At 39.9% G+C, this 15,716-nt stretch overlaps 1 protein-coding gene across 1 annotated transcript in view; it reads left to right on the forward strand.

Moving 5' to 3' along the window:
* The window catches only part of LOC142991419 (collagen alpha-3(VI) chain-like), a 31,729-nt gene extending 17,212 nt beyond the window's left edge, over positions 1–14,517 (forward strand). The window contains exons 6-15 of the mRNA XM_076141552.1: positions 894–1,493; positions 1,688–2,305; positions 3,887–4,486; positions 4,681–5,298; positions 6,880–7,479; positions 7,674–8,291; positions 9,874–10,473; positions 10,668–11,285; positions 12,867–13,466; positions 13,661–14,517. Coding sequence (XP_075997667.1) covers positions 894–1,493; positions 1,688–2,305; positions 3,887–4,486; positions 4,681–5,298; positions 6,880–7,479; positions 7,674–8,291; positions 9,874–10,473; positions 10,668–11,285; positions 12,867–13,466; positions 13,661–14,319 — 6,131 coding nt within the window. The 3' untranslated portion in view covers positions 14,320–14,517. The remainder of the gene's footprint in view (positions 1–893; positions 1,494–1,687; positions 2,306–3,886; positions 4,487–4,680; positions 5,299–6,879; positions 7,480–7,673; positions 8,292–9,873; positions 10,474–10,667; positions 11,286–12,866; positions 13,467–13,660) is intronic.
* The last annotated feature ends 1,199 nt before the right edge of the window (positions 14,518–15,716 follow it).

Genomic DNA, 15,716 nt, shown 5'->3' on the forward strand with positions numbered 1-15,716 from the left:
CATTCAACTAAAACTGCCACGTCAAGTCAGGATACTTCTCATCCACAGACACTTAAATCAATTTGATCACTTCAACTATTCATGCATCAGCAGCCAATCCACATAAAGTGTGTGACTTTTTCATTGTGCCTTTTGTATGTTCTTTATTGTGTTTGAGGTCTCCTTTTTCTCACCATTGTTGGACAATGTTCAATACACACTTGCTAAGAGTAGGTGTCATTTTGAGTGGGCTCTAAAATATATTAAATTGCTCCCCTAAATGCATACATCGACATGAAACCTTCCTGCATCTGATTGGCTGAAGACATCACTATCTCGGCTGTCGCTGGCCTTTGTTTCCAACACTAAAGCATAGTTGCTCTTCTGGATTCGTTAATCAATTTATCTTTATTATTATTATTATTATCATTATTACTATCATTATTATTATCATTAATTATATTTGAATTGATTTTGGGCAACTCTGTCCTTTATTGATTTATCCACACACCCAGTGTAACAACTTGTTTACAGTTTTAGGGGGCGGATATTTACGTTATGATCTAAACCTATCAATCATTTGCTATAGCTCAACCCTATTTTTATCTTTTTATCTATCAATCAACTCTCAATGGATGGCATCTGCAATTATTCAGCAAATAGTGAGCATGTGGGATTTGGGCTGGTTTTGTCATATCCAATACATCCTTTCTTAAGAATCTCATTTAAAGACAGGTTCAAGGAGAAATCAAACAGTTCTTTCTTAGTAAGAAACATTGTTGAGTCATAGCTGTTTCAGAATGAGAGTTAGCCAAATTGAATTTCCTATACAAAATGAAAATGATAAAGTTAATAGTACTTTCTCACCAATCTTTAAAAATAATTGGATGTCTCTTTTTGCGCTTAATTTACAGGTAACCCAAACCTGGGAAGAAAGGACATTATTTTCCTCATTGATGGATCAGACAACACAAGTTCTGCTGGCATTGCTCATATCCGTGACTTCATCATCAGCATTGTCCAACAGCTTGATGTGCAGCCTGATCAAGTGCGTGTGGGTGTTGTCCAGTTTGCAGACAACGTTAAAACAGAGTTCTCTCTCAATTCACACAACAATAAGCCAGCTGTTCTCTCTGCTGTCAAAAGACTCCGTCAGATGGGTGGCCGCTCTTCAGATCTGGCTGATGCCATTGACTATGTTATACAGCGCGAGTTAAAACCCAATGCCGGTGTGCGCTTTACTGAGGCCTCCCAGCATCTTGTGGTTCTCACAGGTGGGCGTTCTCCCCAAGATGTGTCTCTCTATGGACCTCTGCTCAAAGCCTCTCGGGTCAACTGCATTGGTATTGGAGCTGATGGAGCTGACACAAGGCAGCTAAACCAAATCGCCACCACATCAGAAGATGTCATTAAGATTCCAACATTCCCTGGGCTGCCAGCAATCCAAGACAGGTTTATTGCCAGGCTGCGTGGGACCATCCCTGAAGAAACACCAACGGACTACGAGCATCCAAGTAAGTGCAAACATGTACATTTCACAGATAATGTGTAGTTTGCTTTACTACAAACAAGTTTGTTAAAATAGGTTATTCAACCATGATGATGATGATGATGATGAATGATTTTCTAACAAGTTGCCTTTCCTGACTTTGTTCCCCTATATTTCCATTTATTCACCCCTCCTCTTCAATGTGTCAACTTCTCATAGCTGACCTGCCTCAACCTAAACAAGCTGATATAGTGTTTTTGGTGGATGGCTCCATTAACTTGGGCAAGGAAAATTTCAAAACCGTAATGGAGTTTATTCTCAACCTGATTGATCTCTTTTACACTGAGAGGGATAACCTGCAGATTGGCCTGGCTCATCATGCTACAGATGTTAGTGATGTGTTCTACCTCAACACATACAAGAACAAGGATGACATTATCAGTGCTATTGGTCGGGCAGAGTACAAAGGTGGACGCCGACTCAACACTGGTGCGGCCATTCACCATGTTCAAGATGTTCATTTTACCAAAGCCAAAGGCAGTAGGAAGGATGAGGGCATCCCTCAGATCCTGATGGTTGTCACTGGAGGACGCTCAGCTGATGACAGTAAAACAGCAGCCCTTGGTCTGAAGAACACTGGTGTGAAAGTCTTTGCTGTAGGAGTCGGTGACATTGAGGAAGAATTAGAAAATCTGGCAAGTGTGTCCTCCACTGTGGCTCGAGCAAGCACATTCCAGGAGCTCTCTGAGCTGAATGAGCAGATTCTGGAGACTTTGGATGATGAGGTGAAAGGGAAAGGCGGAGTGAAGGCCACACCCATGACACCAACAGTGACTGGTAAGAAAGTGACAGAGTTTTACAATCCAACATCAGAGTAGGACATCAAGGGAGTTGTGTTAAAGGGCATTGTATGAAGGACTTTTCATCCAGTGTCACTTTGATAAGCTGCTGTGTTAGTGTTAAGTGGTGAGATTTTGAAATGGTGTGCCACCTGATTTGTTTCAGCTACACTGAGGGAGAGCAAATGTATACATATATATGCGTTATGAGTTTTGACTGAGGTCTTTTACCTGAAATCTTTCCTTCCACCTCAATTCCTTTGTTACTGTCAAATGTTTGGCTTTATATGTTTTTTTTTTCCGTTTTGAACGTCTATATTTTTCTCCAGCCTTAGATATGCAACTCATATCTACCATGGGCTTGTTTATTTGTTTTTTGGTTTGATCATTAGCATCAAAAAATGATGTACCACAAGAGTTACAGCCAACAACAAAGTAGAGCAATAGAATCTTTTGGATGATAAAAATGTGTTGCCATTTTTCAATACATTTCTAGTGTCATTTTTTACAAATTGGATTGGCACTCTTTGCCACAGCCCTATTCAAGGTTCCGTCCCATATATTCTATGAAAACAAAAAGGAAGTCCTTTCCCAAAAATTGATCTTTTATTTACTATTCATCTATATTTCACTGGTTTGGGTGTGTATTAATTTAAATTATTTGACTGGAAAATTGAGTGTTGCAGCATTCAACTAAAACTGCCACGTCAAGTCAGGATACTCATCATCCACAGAGACTTAAATCAATTTGATCACTTCAACTATTCACGCATCAGCAGCCAATCCACATAAAGTGTGTGACTTTTTCATTGTGCCTTTTGTATGTTCTTTATTGTGTTTGAGGTCTCCTTTTTCTCACCATTGTTGGACAATGTTCAATACACACTTGCTAAGAGTAGGTGTCATTTTGAGTGGGCTCTAAAATATATTAAATTGCTCCCCTAAATGCATACATCGACATGAAACCTTCCTGCATCTGATTGGCTGAAGACATCACTATCTCGGCTGTCGCTGGCCTTTGTTTCCAACACTAAAGCATAGTTGCTCTTCTGGATTCGTTAATCAATTTATCTTTATTATTATTATTATTATCATTATTACTATCATTATTATTATCATTAATTATATTTGAATTGATTTTGGGCAACTCTGTCCTTTATTGATTTATCCACACACCCAGTGTAACAACTTGTTTACAGTTTTAGGGGGCGGATATTTACGTTATGATCTAAACCTATCAATCATTTGCTATAGCTCAACCCTATTTTTATCTTTTTATCTATCAATCAACTCTCAATGGATGGCATCTGCAATTATTCAGCAAATAGTGAGCATGTGGGATTTGGGCTGGTTTTGTCATATCCAATACATCCTTTCTTAAGAATCTCATTTAAAGACAGGTTCAAGGAGAAATCAAACAGTTCTTTCTTAGTAAGAAACATTGTTGAGTCATAGCTGTTTCAGAATGAGAGTTAGCCAAATTGAATTTCCTATACAAAATGAAAATGATAAAGTTAATAGTACTTTCTCACCAATCTTTAAAAATAATTGGATGTCTCTTTTTGCGCTTAATTTACAGGTAACCCAAACCTGGGAAGAAAGGACATTATTTTCCTCATTGATGGATCAGACAACACAAGTTCTGCTGGCATTGCTCATATCCGTGACTTCATCATCAGCATTGTCCAACAGCTTGATGTGCAGCCTGATCAAGTGCGTGTGGGTGTTGTCCAGTTTGCAGACAACGTTAAAACAGAGTTCTCTCTCAATTCACACAACAATAAGCCAGCTGTTCTCTCTGCTGTCAAAAGACTCCGTCAGATGGGTGGCCGCTCTTCAGATCTGGCTGATGCCATTGACTATGTTATACAGCGCGAGTTAAAACCCAATGCCGGTGTGCGCTTTACTGAGGCCTCCCAGCATCTTGTGGTTCTCACAGGTGGGCGTTCTCCCCAAGATGTGTCTCTCTATGGACCTCTGCTCAAAGCCTCTCGGGTCAACTGCATTGGTATTGGAGCTGATGGAGCTGACACAAGGCAGCTAAACCAAATCGCCACCACATCAGAAGATGTCATTAAGATTCCAACATTCCCTGGGCTGCCAGCAATCCAAGACAGGTTTATTGCCAGGCTGCGTGGGACCATCCCTGAAGAAACACCAACGGACTACGAGCATCCAAGTAAGTGCAAACATGTACATTTCACAGATAATGTGTAGTTTGCTTTACTACAAACAAGTTTGTTAAAATAGGTTATTCAACCATGATGATGATGATGATGATGAATGATTTTCTAACAAGTTGCCTTTCCTGACTTTGTTCCCCTATATTTCCATTTATTCACCCCTCCTCTTCAATGTGTCAACTTCTCATAGCTGACCTGCCTCAACCTAAACAAGCTGATATAGTGTTTTTGGTGGATGGCTCCATTAACTTGGGCAAGGAAAATTTCAAAACCGTAATGGAGTTTATTCTCAACCTGATTGATCTCTTTTACACTGAGAGGGATAACCTGCAGATTGGCCTGGCTCATCATGCTACAGATGTTAGTGATGTGTTCTACCTCAACACATACAAGAACAAGGATGACATTATCAGTGCTATTGGTCGGGCAGAGTACAAAGGTGGACGCCGACTCAACACTGGTGCAGCCATTCACCATGTTCAAGATGTTCATTTCACCAAAGCCAAAGGCAGTAGGAAGGATGAGGGCATCCCTCAGATCCTGATGGTTGTCACTGGAGGACGCTCAGCTGATGACAGTAAAACAGCAGCCCTTGGTCTGAAGAACACTGGTGTGAAAGTCTTTGCTGTAGGAGTCGGTGACATTGAGGAAGAATTAGAAAATCTGGCAAGTGTGTCCTCCACTGTGGCTCGAGCAAGCACATTCCAGGAGCTCTCTGAGCTGAATGAGCAGATTCTGGAGACTTTGGATGATGAGGTGAAAGGGAAAGGCGGAGTGAAGGCCACACCCATGACACCAACAGTGACTGGTAAGAAAGTGACAGAGTTTTACAATCCAACATCAGAGTAGGACGTCAAGGGAGTTGTGTTAAAGGGCATTTTATGAAGGACTTTTCATCCAGTGTCACTTTGATAAGCTGCTGTGTTAGTGTTAAGTGGTGAGATTTTGAAATGGTGTGCCACCTGATTTGTTTCAGCTACACTGAGGGAGAGCAAATGTATACATATATATGCGTTATGAGTTTTGACTGAGGTCTTTTACCTGAAATCTTTCCTTCCACCTCAATTCCTTTGTTACTGTCAAATGTTTGGCTTTATATGTTTTTTTTTTTCGTTTGGAACGTCTATATTTTTCTCCAGCCTTAGATATGCAACTCATATCTACCATGGGCTTGTTTATTTGTTTTTTGGTTTGATCATTAGCATCAAAAAATTATGTACCACAAGAGTTACAGCCAACAACAAAGTAGAGCAATAGAATCTTTTGGATGATAAAAATGTGTTGCCATTTTTCAATACATTTCTAGTGTCATTTTTTACAAATTGGATTGGCACTCTTTGCCACAGCCCTATTCAAGGTTCCGTCCCATATATTCTATGAAAACAAAAAGGAAGTCCTTTCCCAAAAATTGATCTTTTATTTACTATTCATCTATATTTCACTGGTTTGGGTGTGTATTAATTTAAATTATTTGACTGGAAAATTGAGTGTTGCAGCATTCAACTAAAACTGCCACGTCAAGTCAGGATACTTCTCATCCACAGACACTTAAATCAATTTGATCACTTCAACTATTCATGCATCAGCAGCCAATCCACATAAAGTGTGTAACTTTTTCATTGTGCCTTTTGTATGTTCTTTATTGTGTTTGAGGTCTCCTTTTTCTCACCATTGTTGGACAATGTTCAATACACACTTGCTAAGAGTAGGTGTCATTTTGAGTGGGCTCTAAAATATATTAAATTGCTCCCCTAAATGCATACATCGACATGAAACCTTCCTGCATCTGATTGGCTGAAGACATCACTATCTCGGCTGTCGCTGGCCTTTGTTTCCAACACTAAAGCATAGTTGCTCTTCTGGATTCGTTAATCAATTTATCTTTATTATTATTATTATTATCATTATTATTATCATTATTATTATCATTAATTATATTTGAATTGATTTTGGGCAACTCTGTCCTTTATTGATTTATCCACACACCCAGTGTAACAACTTGTTTACAGTTTTAGGGGGCGGATATTTACGTTATGATCTAAACCTATCAATCATTTGCTATAGCTCAACCCTATTTTTATCTTTTTATCTATCAATCAACTCTCAATGGATGGCATCTGCAATTATTCAGCAAATAGTGAGCATGTGGGATTTGGGCTGGTTTTGTCATATCCAATACATCCTTTCTTAAGAATCTCATTTAAAGACAGGTTCAAGGAGAAATCAAACAGTTCTTTCTTAGTAAGAAACATTGTTGAGTCATAGCTGTTTCAGAATGAGAGTTAGCCAAATTGAATTTCCTATACAAAATGAAAATGATAAAGTTAATAGTACTTTCTCACCAATCTTTAAAAATAATTGGATGTCTCTTTTTGCGCTTAATTTACAGGTAACCCAAACCTGGGAAGAAAGGACATTATTTTCCTCATTGATGGATCAGACAACACAAGTTCTGCTGGCATTGCTCATATCCGTGACTTCATCATCAGCATTGTCCAACAGCTTGATGTGCAGCCTGATCAAGTGCGTGTGGGTGTTGTCCAGTTTGCAGACAACGTTAAAACAGAGTTCTCTCTCAATTCACACAACAATAAGCCAGCTGTTCTCTCTGCTGTCAAAAGACTCCGTCAGATGGGTGGCCGCTCTTCAGATCTGGCTGATGCCATTGACTATGTTATACAGCGCGAGTTAAAACCCAATGCCGGTGTGCGCTTTACTGAGGCCTCCCAGCATCTTGTGGTTCTCACAGGTGGGCGTTCTCCCCAAGATGTGTCTCTCTATGGACCTCTGCTCAAAGCCTCTCGGGTCAACTGCATTGGTATTGGAGCTGATGGAGCTGACACAAGGCAGCTAAACCAAATCGCCACCACATCAGAAGATGTCATTAAGATTCCAACATTCCCTGGGCTGCCAGCAATCCAAGACAGGTTTATTGCCAGGCTGCGTGGGACCATCCCTGAAGAAACACCAACGGACTACGAGCATCCAAGTAAGTGCAAACATGTACATTTCACAGATAATGTGTAGTTTGCTTTACTACAAACAAGTTTGTTAAAATAGGTTATTCAACCATGATGATGATGATGATGATGAATGATTTTCTAACAAGTTGCCTTTCCTGACTTTGTTCCCCTATATTTCCATTTATTCACCCCTCCTCTTCAATGTGTCAACTTCTCATAGCTGACCTGCCTCAACCTAAACAAGCTGATATAGTGTTTTTGGTGGATGGCTCCATTAACTTGGGCAAGGAAAATTTCAAAACCGTAATGGAGTTTATTCTCAACCTGATTGATCTCTTTTACACTGAGAGGGATAACCTGCAGATTGGCCTGGCTCATCATGCTACAGATGTTAGTGATGTGTTCTACCTCAACACATACAAGAACAAGGATGACATTATCAGTGCTATTGGTCGGGCAGAGTACAAAGGTGGACGCCGACTCAACACTGGTGCGGCCATTCACCATGTTCAAGATGTTCATTTTACCAAAGCCAAAGGCAGTAGGAAGGATGAGGGCATCCCTCAGATCCTGATGGTTGTCACTGGAGGACGCTCAGCTGATGACAGTAAAACAGCAGCCCTTGGTCTGAAGAACACTGGTGTGAAAGTCTTTGCTGTAGGAGTCGGTGACATTGAGGAAGAATTAGAAAATCTGGCAAGTGTGTCCTCCACTGTGGCTCGAGCAAGCACATTCCAGGAGCTCTCTGAGCTGAATGAGCAGATTCTGGAGACTTTGGATGATGAGGTGAAAGGGAAAGGCGGAGTGAAGGCCACACCCATGACACCAACAGTGACTGGTAAGAAAGTGACAGAGTTTTACAATCCAACATCAGAGTAGGACGTCAAGGGAGTTGTGTTAAAGGGCATTTTATGAAGGACTTTTCATCCAGTGTCACTTTGATAAGCTGCTGTGTTAGTGTTAAGTGGTGAGATTTTGAAATGGTGTGCCACCTGATTTGTTTCAGCTACACTGAGGGAGAGCAAATGTATACATATATATGCGTTATGAGTTTTGACTGAGGTCTTTTACCTGAAATCTTTCCTTCCACCTCAATTCCTTTGTTACTGTCAAATGTTTGGCTTTATATGTTTTTTTTTTTCGTTTGGAACGTCTATATTTTTCTCCAGCCTTAGATATGCAACTCATATCTACCATGGGCTTGTTTATTTGTTTTTTGGTTTGATCATTAGCATCAAAAAATTATGTACCACAAGAGTTACAGCCAACAACAAAGTAGAGCAATAGAATCTTTTGGATGATAAAAATGTGTTGCCATTTTTCAATACATTTCTAGTGTAATTTTTTACAAATTGGATTGGCACTCTTTGCCACAGGCCCTATTCAAGGTTCCGTCCCATATATTCTATGAAAACAAAAAGGAAGTCCTTTCCCAAAAATTGATCTTTTATTTACTATTCATCTATATTTCACTGGTTTGGGTGTGTATTAATTTAAATTATTTGACTGGAAAATTGAGTGTTGCAGCATTCAACTAAAACTGCCACGTCAAGTCAGGATACTTCTCATCCACAGACACTTAAATCAATTTGATCACTTCAACTATTCATGCATCAGCAGCCAATCCACATAAAGTGTGTGACTTTTTCATTGTGCCTTTTGTATGTTCTTTATTGTGTTTGAGGTCTCCTTTTTCTCACCATTGTTGGACAATGTTCAATACACACTTGCTAAGAGAAGGTGTCATTTTGAGTGGGCTCTAAAATATATTAAATTGCTCCCCTAAATGCATACATCGACATGAAACCTTCCTGCATCTAATTGGCTGAAGACATCACTATCTCGGCTGTCGCTGGCCTTTGTTTCCAACACTAAAGCATAGTTGCTCTTCTGGATTCGTTAATCAATTTATCTTTATTATTATTATTATTATCATTATTACTATCATTATTATTATCATTAATTATATTTGAATTGATTTTGGGCAACTCTGTCCTTTATTGATTTATCCACACACCCAGTGTAACAACTTGTTTACAGTTTTAGGGGGTGGATATTTACGTTATGATCTAAACCTATCAATCATTTGCTATAGCTCAACCCTATTTTTATCTTTTTATCTATCAATCAACTCTCAATGGATGGCATCTGCAATTATTCAGCAAATAGTGAGCATGTGGGATTTGGGCTGGTTTTGTCATATCCAATACATCCTTTCTTAAGAATCTCATTTAAAGACAGGTTCAAGGAGAAATCAAACAGTTCTTTCTTAGTAAGAAACATTGTTGAGTCATAGCTGTTTCAGAATGAGAGTTAGCCAAATTGAATTTCCTATACAAAATGAAAATGATAAAGTTAATAGTACTTTCTCACCAATCTTTAAAAATAATTGGATGTCTCTTTTTGCGCTTAATTTACAGGTAACCCAAACCTGGGAAGAAAGGACATTATTTTCCTCATTGATGGATCAGACAACACAAGTTCTGCTGGCATTGCTCATATCCGTGACTTCATCATCAGCATTGTCCAACAGCTTGATGTGCAGCCTGATCAAGTGCGTGTGGGTGTTGTCCAGTTTGCAGACAACGTTAAAACAGAGTTCTCTCTCAATTCACACAACAATAAGCCAGCTGTTCTCTCTGCTGTCAAAAGACTCCGTCAGATGGGTGGCCGCTCTTCAGATCTGGCTGATGCCATTGACTATGTTATACAGCGCGAGTTAAAACCCAATGCCGGTGTGCGCTTTACTGAGGCCTCCCAGCATCTTGTGGTTCTCACAGGTGGGCGTTCTCCCCAAGATGTGTCTCTCTATGGACCTCTGCTCAAAGCCTCTCGGGTCAACTGCATTGGTATTGGAGCTGATGGAGCTGACACAAGGCAGCTAAACCAAATCGCCACCACATCAGAAGATGTCATTAAGATTCCAACATTCCCTGGGCTGCCAGCAATCCAAGACAGGTTTATTGCCAGGCTGCGTGGGACCATCCCTGAAGAAACACCAACGGACTACGAGCATCCAAGTAAGTGCAAACATGTACATTTCACAGATAATGTGTAGTTTGCTTTACTACAAACAAGTTTGTTAAAATAGGTTATTCAACCATGATGATGATGATGATGATGAATGATTTTCTAACAAGTTGCCTTTCCTGACTTTGTTCCCCTATATTTCCATTTATTCACCCCTCCTCTTCAATGTGTCAACTTCTCATAGCTGACCTGCCTCAACCTAAACAAGCTGATATAGTGTTTTTGGTGGATGGCTCCATTAACTTGGGCAAGGAAAATTTCAAAACCGTAATGGAGTTTATTCTCAACCTGATTGATCTCTTTTACACTGAGAGGGATAACCTGCAGATTGGCCTGGCTCATCATGCTACAGATGTTAGTGATGTGTTCTACCTCAACACATACAAGAACAAGGATGACATTATCAGTGCTATTGGTCGGGCAGAGTACAAAGGTGGACGCCGACTCAACACTGGTGCAGCCATTCACCATGTTCAAGATGTTCATTTTACCAAAGCCAAAGGCAGTAGGAAGGATGAGGGCATCCCTCAGATCCTGATGGTTGTCACTGGAGGACGCTCAGCTGATGACAGTAAAACAGCAGCCCTTGGTCTGAAGAACACTGGTGTGAAAGTCTTTGCTGTAGGAGTCGGTGACATTGAGGAAGAATTAGAAAATCTGGCAAGTGTGTCCTCCACTGTGGCTCGAGCAAGCACATTCCAGGAGCTCTCTGAGCTGAATGAGCAGATTCTGGAGACTTTGGATGATGAGGTGAAAGGGAAAGGCGGAGTGAAGGCCACACCCATGACACCAACAGTGACTGGTAAGAAAGTGACAGAGTTTTACAATCCAACATCAGAGTAGGACATCAAGGGAGTTGTGTTAAAGGGCATTGTATGAAGGACTTTTCATCCAGTGTCACTTTGATAAGCTGCTGTGTTAGTGTTAAGTGGTGAGATTTTGAAATGGTGTGCCACCTGATTTGTTTCAGCTACACTGAGGGAGAGCAAATGTATACATATATATGCGTTATGAGTTTTGACTGAGGTCTTTTACCTGAAATCTTTCCTTCCACCTCAATTCCTTTGTTACTGTCAAATGTTTGGCTTTATATGTTTTTTTTTTTCGTTTTGAACGTCTATATTTTTCTCCAGCCTTAGATATGCAACTCATATCTACCATGGGCTTGTTTATTTGTTATTTGGTTTGATCATTAGCATCAAAAAATTATGTACCACAAGAGTTACAGCCAACAACAAAGTAGAGCAATAGAATCTTTTGGATGATAAAAATGTGTTGCCATTTTTCAATACATTTCTAGTGTAATTTTTTACAAATTGGATTGGCACTCTTTGCCACAGCCCTATTCAAGGTTCCGTCCCATATATTCTATGAAAACAAAAAGGAAGTCCTTTCCCAAAAATTGATCTTTTATTTACTATTCATCTATATTTCACTGGTTTGGGTGTGTATTAATTTAAATTATTTGACTGGAAAATTGAGTGTTGCAGCATTCAACTAAAACTGCCACGTCAAGTCAGGATACTTCTCATCCACAGTCACTTAAATCAATTTGATCACTTCAACTATTCATGCATCAGCAGCCAATCCACATAAAGTGTGTGACTTTTTCATTGTGCCTTTTGTATGTTCTTTATTGTGTTTGAGGTCTCCTTTTTCTCACCATTGTTGGACAATGTTCAATACACACTTGCTAAGAGTAGGTGTCATTTTGAGTGGGCTCTAAAATATATTAAATTGCTCCCCTAAATGCATACATCGACATGAAACCTTCCTGCATCTGATTGGCTGAAGACATCACTATCTCGGCTGTCGCTGGCCTTTGTTTCCAACACTAAAGCATAGTTGCTCTTCTGGATTCGTTAATCAATTTATCTTTATTATTATTATTATTATCATTATTATTATCATTATTATTATCATTAATTATATTTGAATTGATTTTGGGCAACTCTGTCCTTTATTGATTTATCCACACACCCAGTGTAACAACTTGTTTACAGTTTTAGGGGGCGGATATTTACGTTATGATCTAAACCTATCAATCATTTGCTATAGCTCAACCCTATTTTTATCTTTTTATCTATCAATCAACTCTCAATGGATGGCATCTGCAATTATTCAGCAAATAGTGAGCATGTGGGATTTGGGCTGGTTTTGTCATATCCAATACATCCTTTCTTAAGAATCTCATTTAAAGACAGGTTCAAGGAGAAATCAAACAGTTCTTTCTTAGTAAGAAACATTGTTGAGTCATAGCTGTTTCAGAATGAGAGTTAGCCAAATTGAATTTCCTATACAAAATGAAAATGATAAAGTTAATAGTACTTTCTCACCAATCTTTAAAAATAATTGGATGTCTCTTTTTGCGCTTAATTTACAGGTAACCCAAACCTGGGAAGAAAGGACATTATTTTCCTCATTGATGGATCAGACAACACAAGTTCTGCTGGCATTGCTCATATCCGTGACTTCATCATCAGCATTGTCCAACAGCTTGATGTGCAGCCTGATCAAGTGCGTGTGGGTGTTGTCCAGTTTGCAGACAACGTTAAAACAGAGTTCTCTCTCAATTCACACAACAATAAGCCAGCTGTTCTCTCTGCTGTCAAAAGACTCCGTCAGATGGGTGGCCGCTCTTCAGATCTGGCTGATGCCATTGACTATGTTATACAGCGCGAGTTAAAACCCAATGCCGGTGTGCGCTTTACTGAGGCCTCCCAGCATCTTGTGGTTCTCACAGGTGGGCGTTCTCCCCAAGATGTGTCTCTCTATGGACCTCTGCTCAAAGCCTCTCGGGTCAACTGCATTGGTATTGGAGCTGATGGAGCTGACACAAGGCAGCTAAACCAAATCGCCACCACATCAGAAGATGTCATTAAGATTCCAACATTCCCTGGGCTGCCAGCAATCCAAGACAGGTTTATTGCCAGGCTGCGTGGGACCATCCCTGAAGAAACACCAACGGACTACGAGCATCCAAGTAAGTGCAAACATGTACATTTCACAGATAATGTGTAGTTTGCTTTACTACAAACAAGTTTGTTAAAATAGGTTATTCAACCATGATGATGATGATGATGATGAATGATTTTCTAACAAGTTGCCTTTCCTGACTTTGTTCCCCTATATTTCCATTTATTCACCCCTCCTCTTCAATGTGTCAACTTCTCATAGCTGACCTGCCTCAACCTAAACAAGCTGATATAGTGTTTTTGGTGGATGGCTCCATTAACTTGGGCAAGGAAAATTTCAAAACCGTAATGGAGTTTATTCTCAACCTGATTGATCTCTTTTACACTGAGAGGGATAACCTGCAGATTGGCCTGGCTCATCATGCTACAGATGTTAGTGATGTGTTCTACCTCAACACATACAAGAACAAGGATGACATTATCAGTGCTATTGGTCGGGCAGAGTACAAAGGTGGACGCCGACTCAACACTGGTGCAGCCATTCACCATGTTCAAGATGTTCATTTTACCAAAGCCAAAGGCAGTAGGAAGGATGAGGGCATCCCTCAGATCCTGATGGTTGTCACTGGAGGACGCTCAGCTGATGACAGTAAAACAGCAGCCCTTGGTCTGAAGAACACTGGTGTGAAAGTCTTTGCTGTAGGAGTCGGTGACATTGAGGAAGAATTAGAAAATCTGGCAAGTGTGTCCTCCACTGTGGCTCGAGCAAGCACATTCCAGGAGCTCTCTGAGCTGAATGAGCAGATTCTGGAGACTTTGGATGATGAGGTGAAAGGGAAAGGCGGAGTGAAGGCCACACCCATGACACCAACAGTGACTGGTAAGAAAGTGACAGAGTTTTACAATCCAACATCAGAGTAGGACGTCAAGGGAGTTGTGTTAAAGGGCATTTTATGAAGGACTTTTCATCCAGTGTCACTTTGATAAGCTGCTGTGTTAGTGTTAAGTGGTGAGATTTTGAAATGGTGTGCCACCTGATTTGTTTCAGCTACACTGAGGGAGAGCAAATGTATACATATATATGCGTTATGAGTTTTGACTGAGGTCTTTTACCTGAAATCTTTCCTTCCACCTCAATTCCTTTGTTACTGTCAAATGTTTGGCTTTATATGTTTTTTTTTTTCGTTTTGAACGTCTATATTTTTCTCCAGCCTTAGATATGCAACTCATATCTACCAACGGCTTGTTTAATAAATTGTTTATTTGTGTTTTGGTTTGATCATTAGCATCAAAAAATGATGTACCACAAGAGTTACAGCCAACAACAAAGTAGAGCAATAGAATCTTTTGGATGATAAAAATGTGTTACCATTTTTCAATACATTTCTAGTGTAATTTTTTATAAATTGGATTGGCACTCTTTGCCACAGCCCTATTCAAGGTTCCGTCCCATATATTCTATGAACACAAAAAGGAAGTCCTTTCCCAAAAATGTATCTTTTATTTACTATTCATCTTTATTTCACTGGTTTGGGTGTGTATTAATTTAAATTATGTGACTGGAAAATTGAGTGTTGCAGAATTCAACTAAAACTGCCACGTCAAGTCAGGATACTTCTCATCCACAGACACTTAAATCAATTTGATCACTTCAACTATTCATGCATCAGCAGCCAATCCACATAAAGTGTGTGACTTTTTCATTGTGCCTTTTGTATGTTCTTTATTGTGTTTGAGGTCTCCTTTTTCTCACCATTGTTGGACAATGTTCAATACACACTTGCTAAGAGTAGGTGTCATTTTGAGTGGGCTCTAAAATATATTTAATTGCTCCTGAATTGATTTAGGGCAACTCTGTCCTTTATTGATTTATCCACACACCCAGTGTAACAACTCTTGTACAGTTTTAGGGGGTGGATATTAATGTTATCATCTAAACCAGGGGTCGGCAACCCGCAGCCCGGAGCCGCATGCGGCTTTTCACCGCCTCTGCAGTGGCTCCCTGTAGATTTGAAGTTCTCAGCTGATATTGTTTCACACAGGTGTCGCTCGCTCACTACTAATCGCTCGCAAAGTGTTTCTGAGTCGCTCGCCGAAAGGTTAAAAGATTACTTACATTTGACACCACACCTTCACTTAATAAAACTGTTTAAATTTCTATACAATCAAATTCACAAACATCCCGCCTCCTTTTGTCACAAAATGATTATAAGCCAATCAGATGTCAGTCCATCAACTGCTGTCATGTTTGGTTACGTGACACCGAAAACAGCCCCAATAAAAGGAAAGGGGGGGGAAGCATCATTTGGATGCATTTT

The sequence above is a fragment of the Genypterus blacodes genome, unplaced genomic scaffold (genome assembly GCF_046128005.1).
Source record: "Genypterus blacodes isolate CSIRO-AG114 ecotype Tasmania unplaced genomic scaffold, CSIRO-AGI_Gbla_v1 ptg000019l_1, whole genome shotgun sequence".
Lineage (NCBI taxonomy): Eukaryota > Metazoa > Chordata > Actinopteri > Ophidiiformes > Ophidiidae > Genypterus > Genypterus blacodes.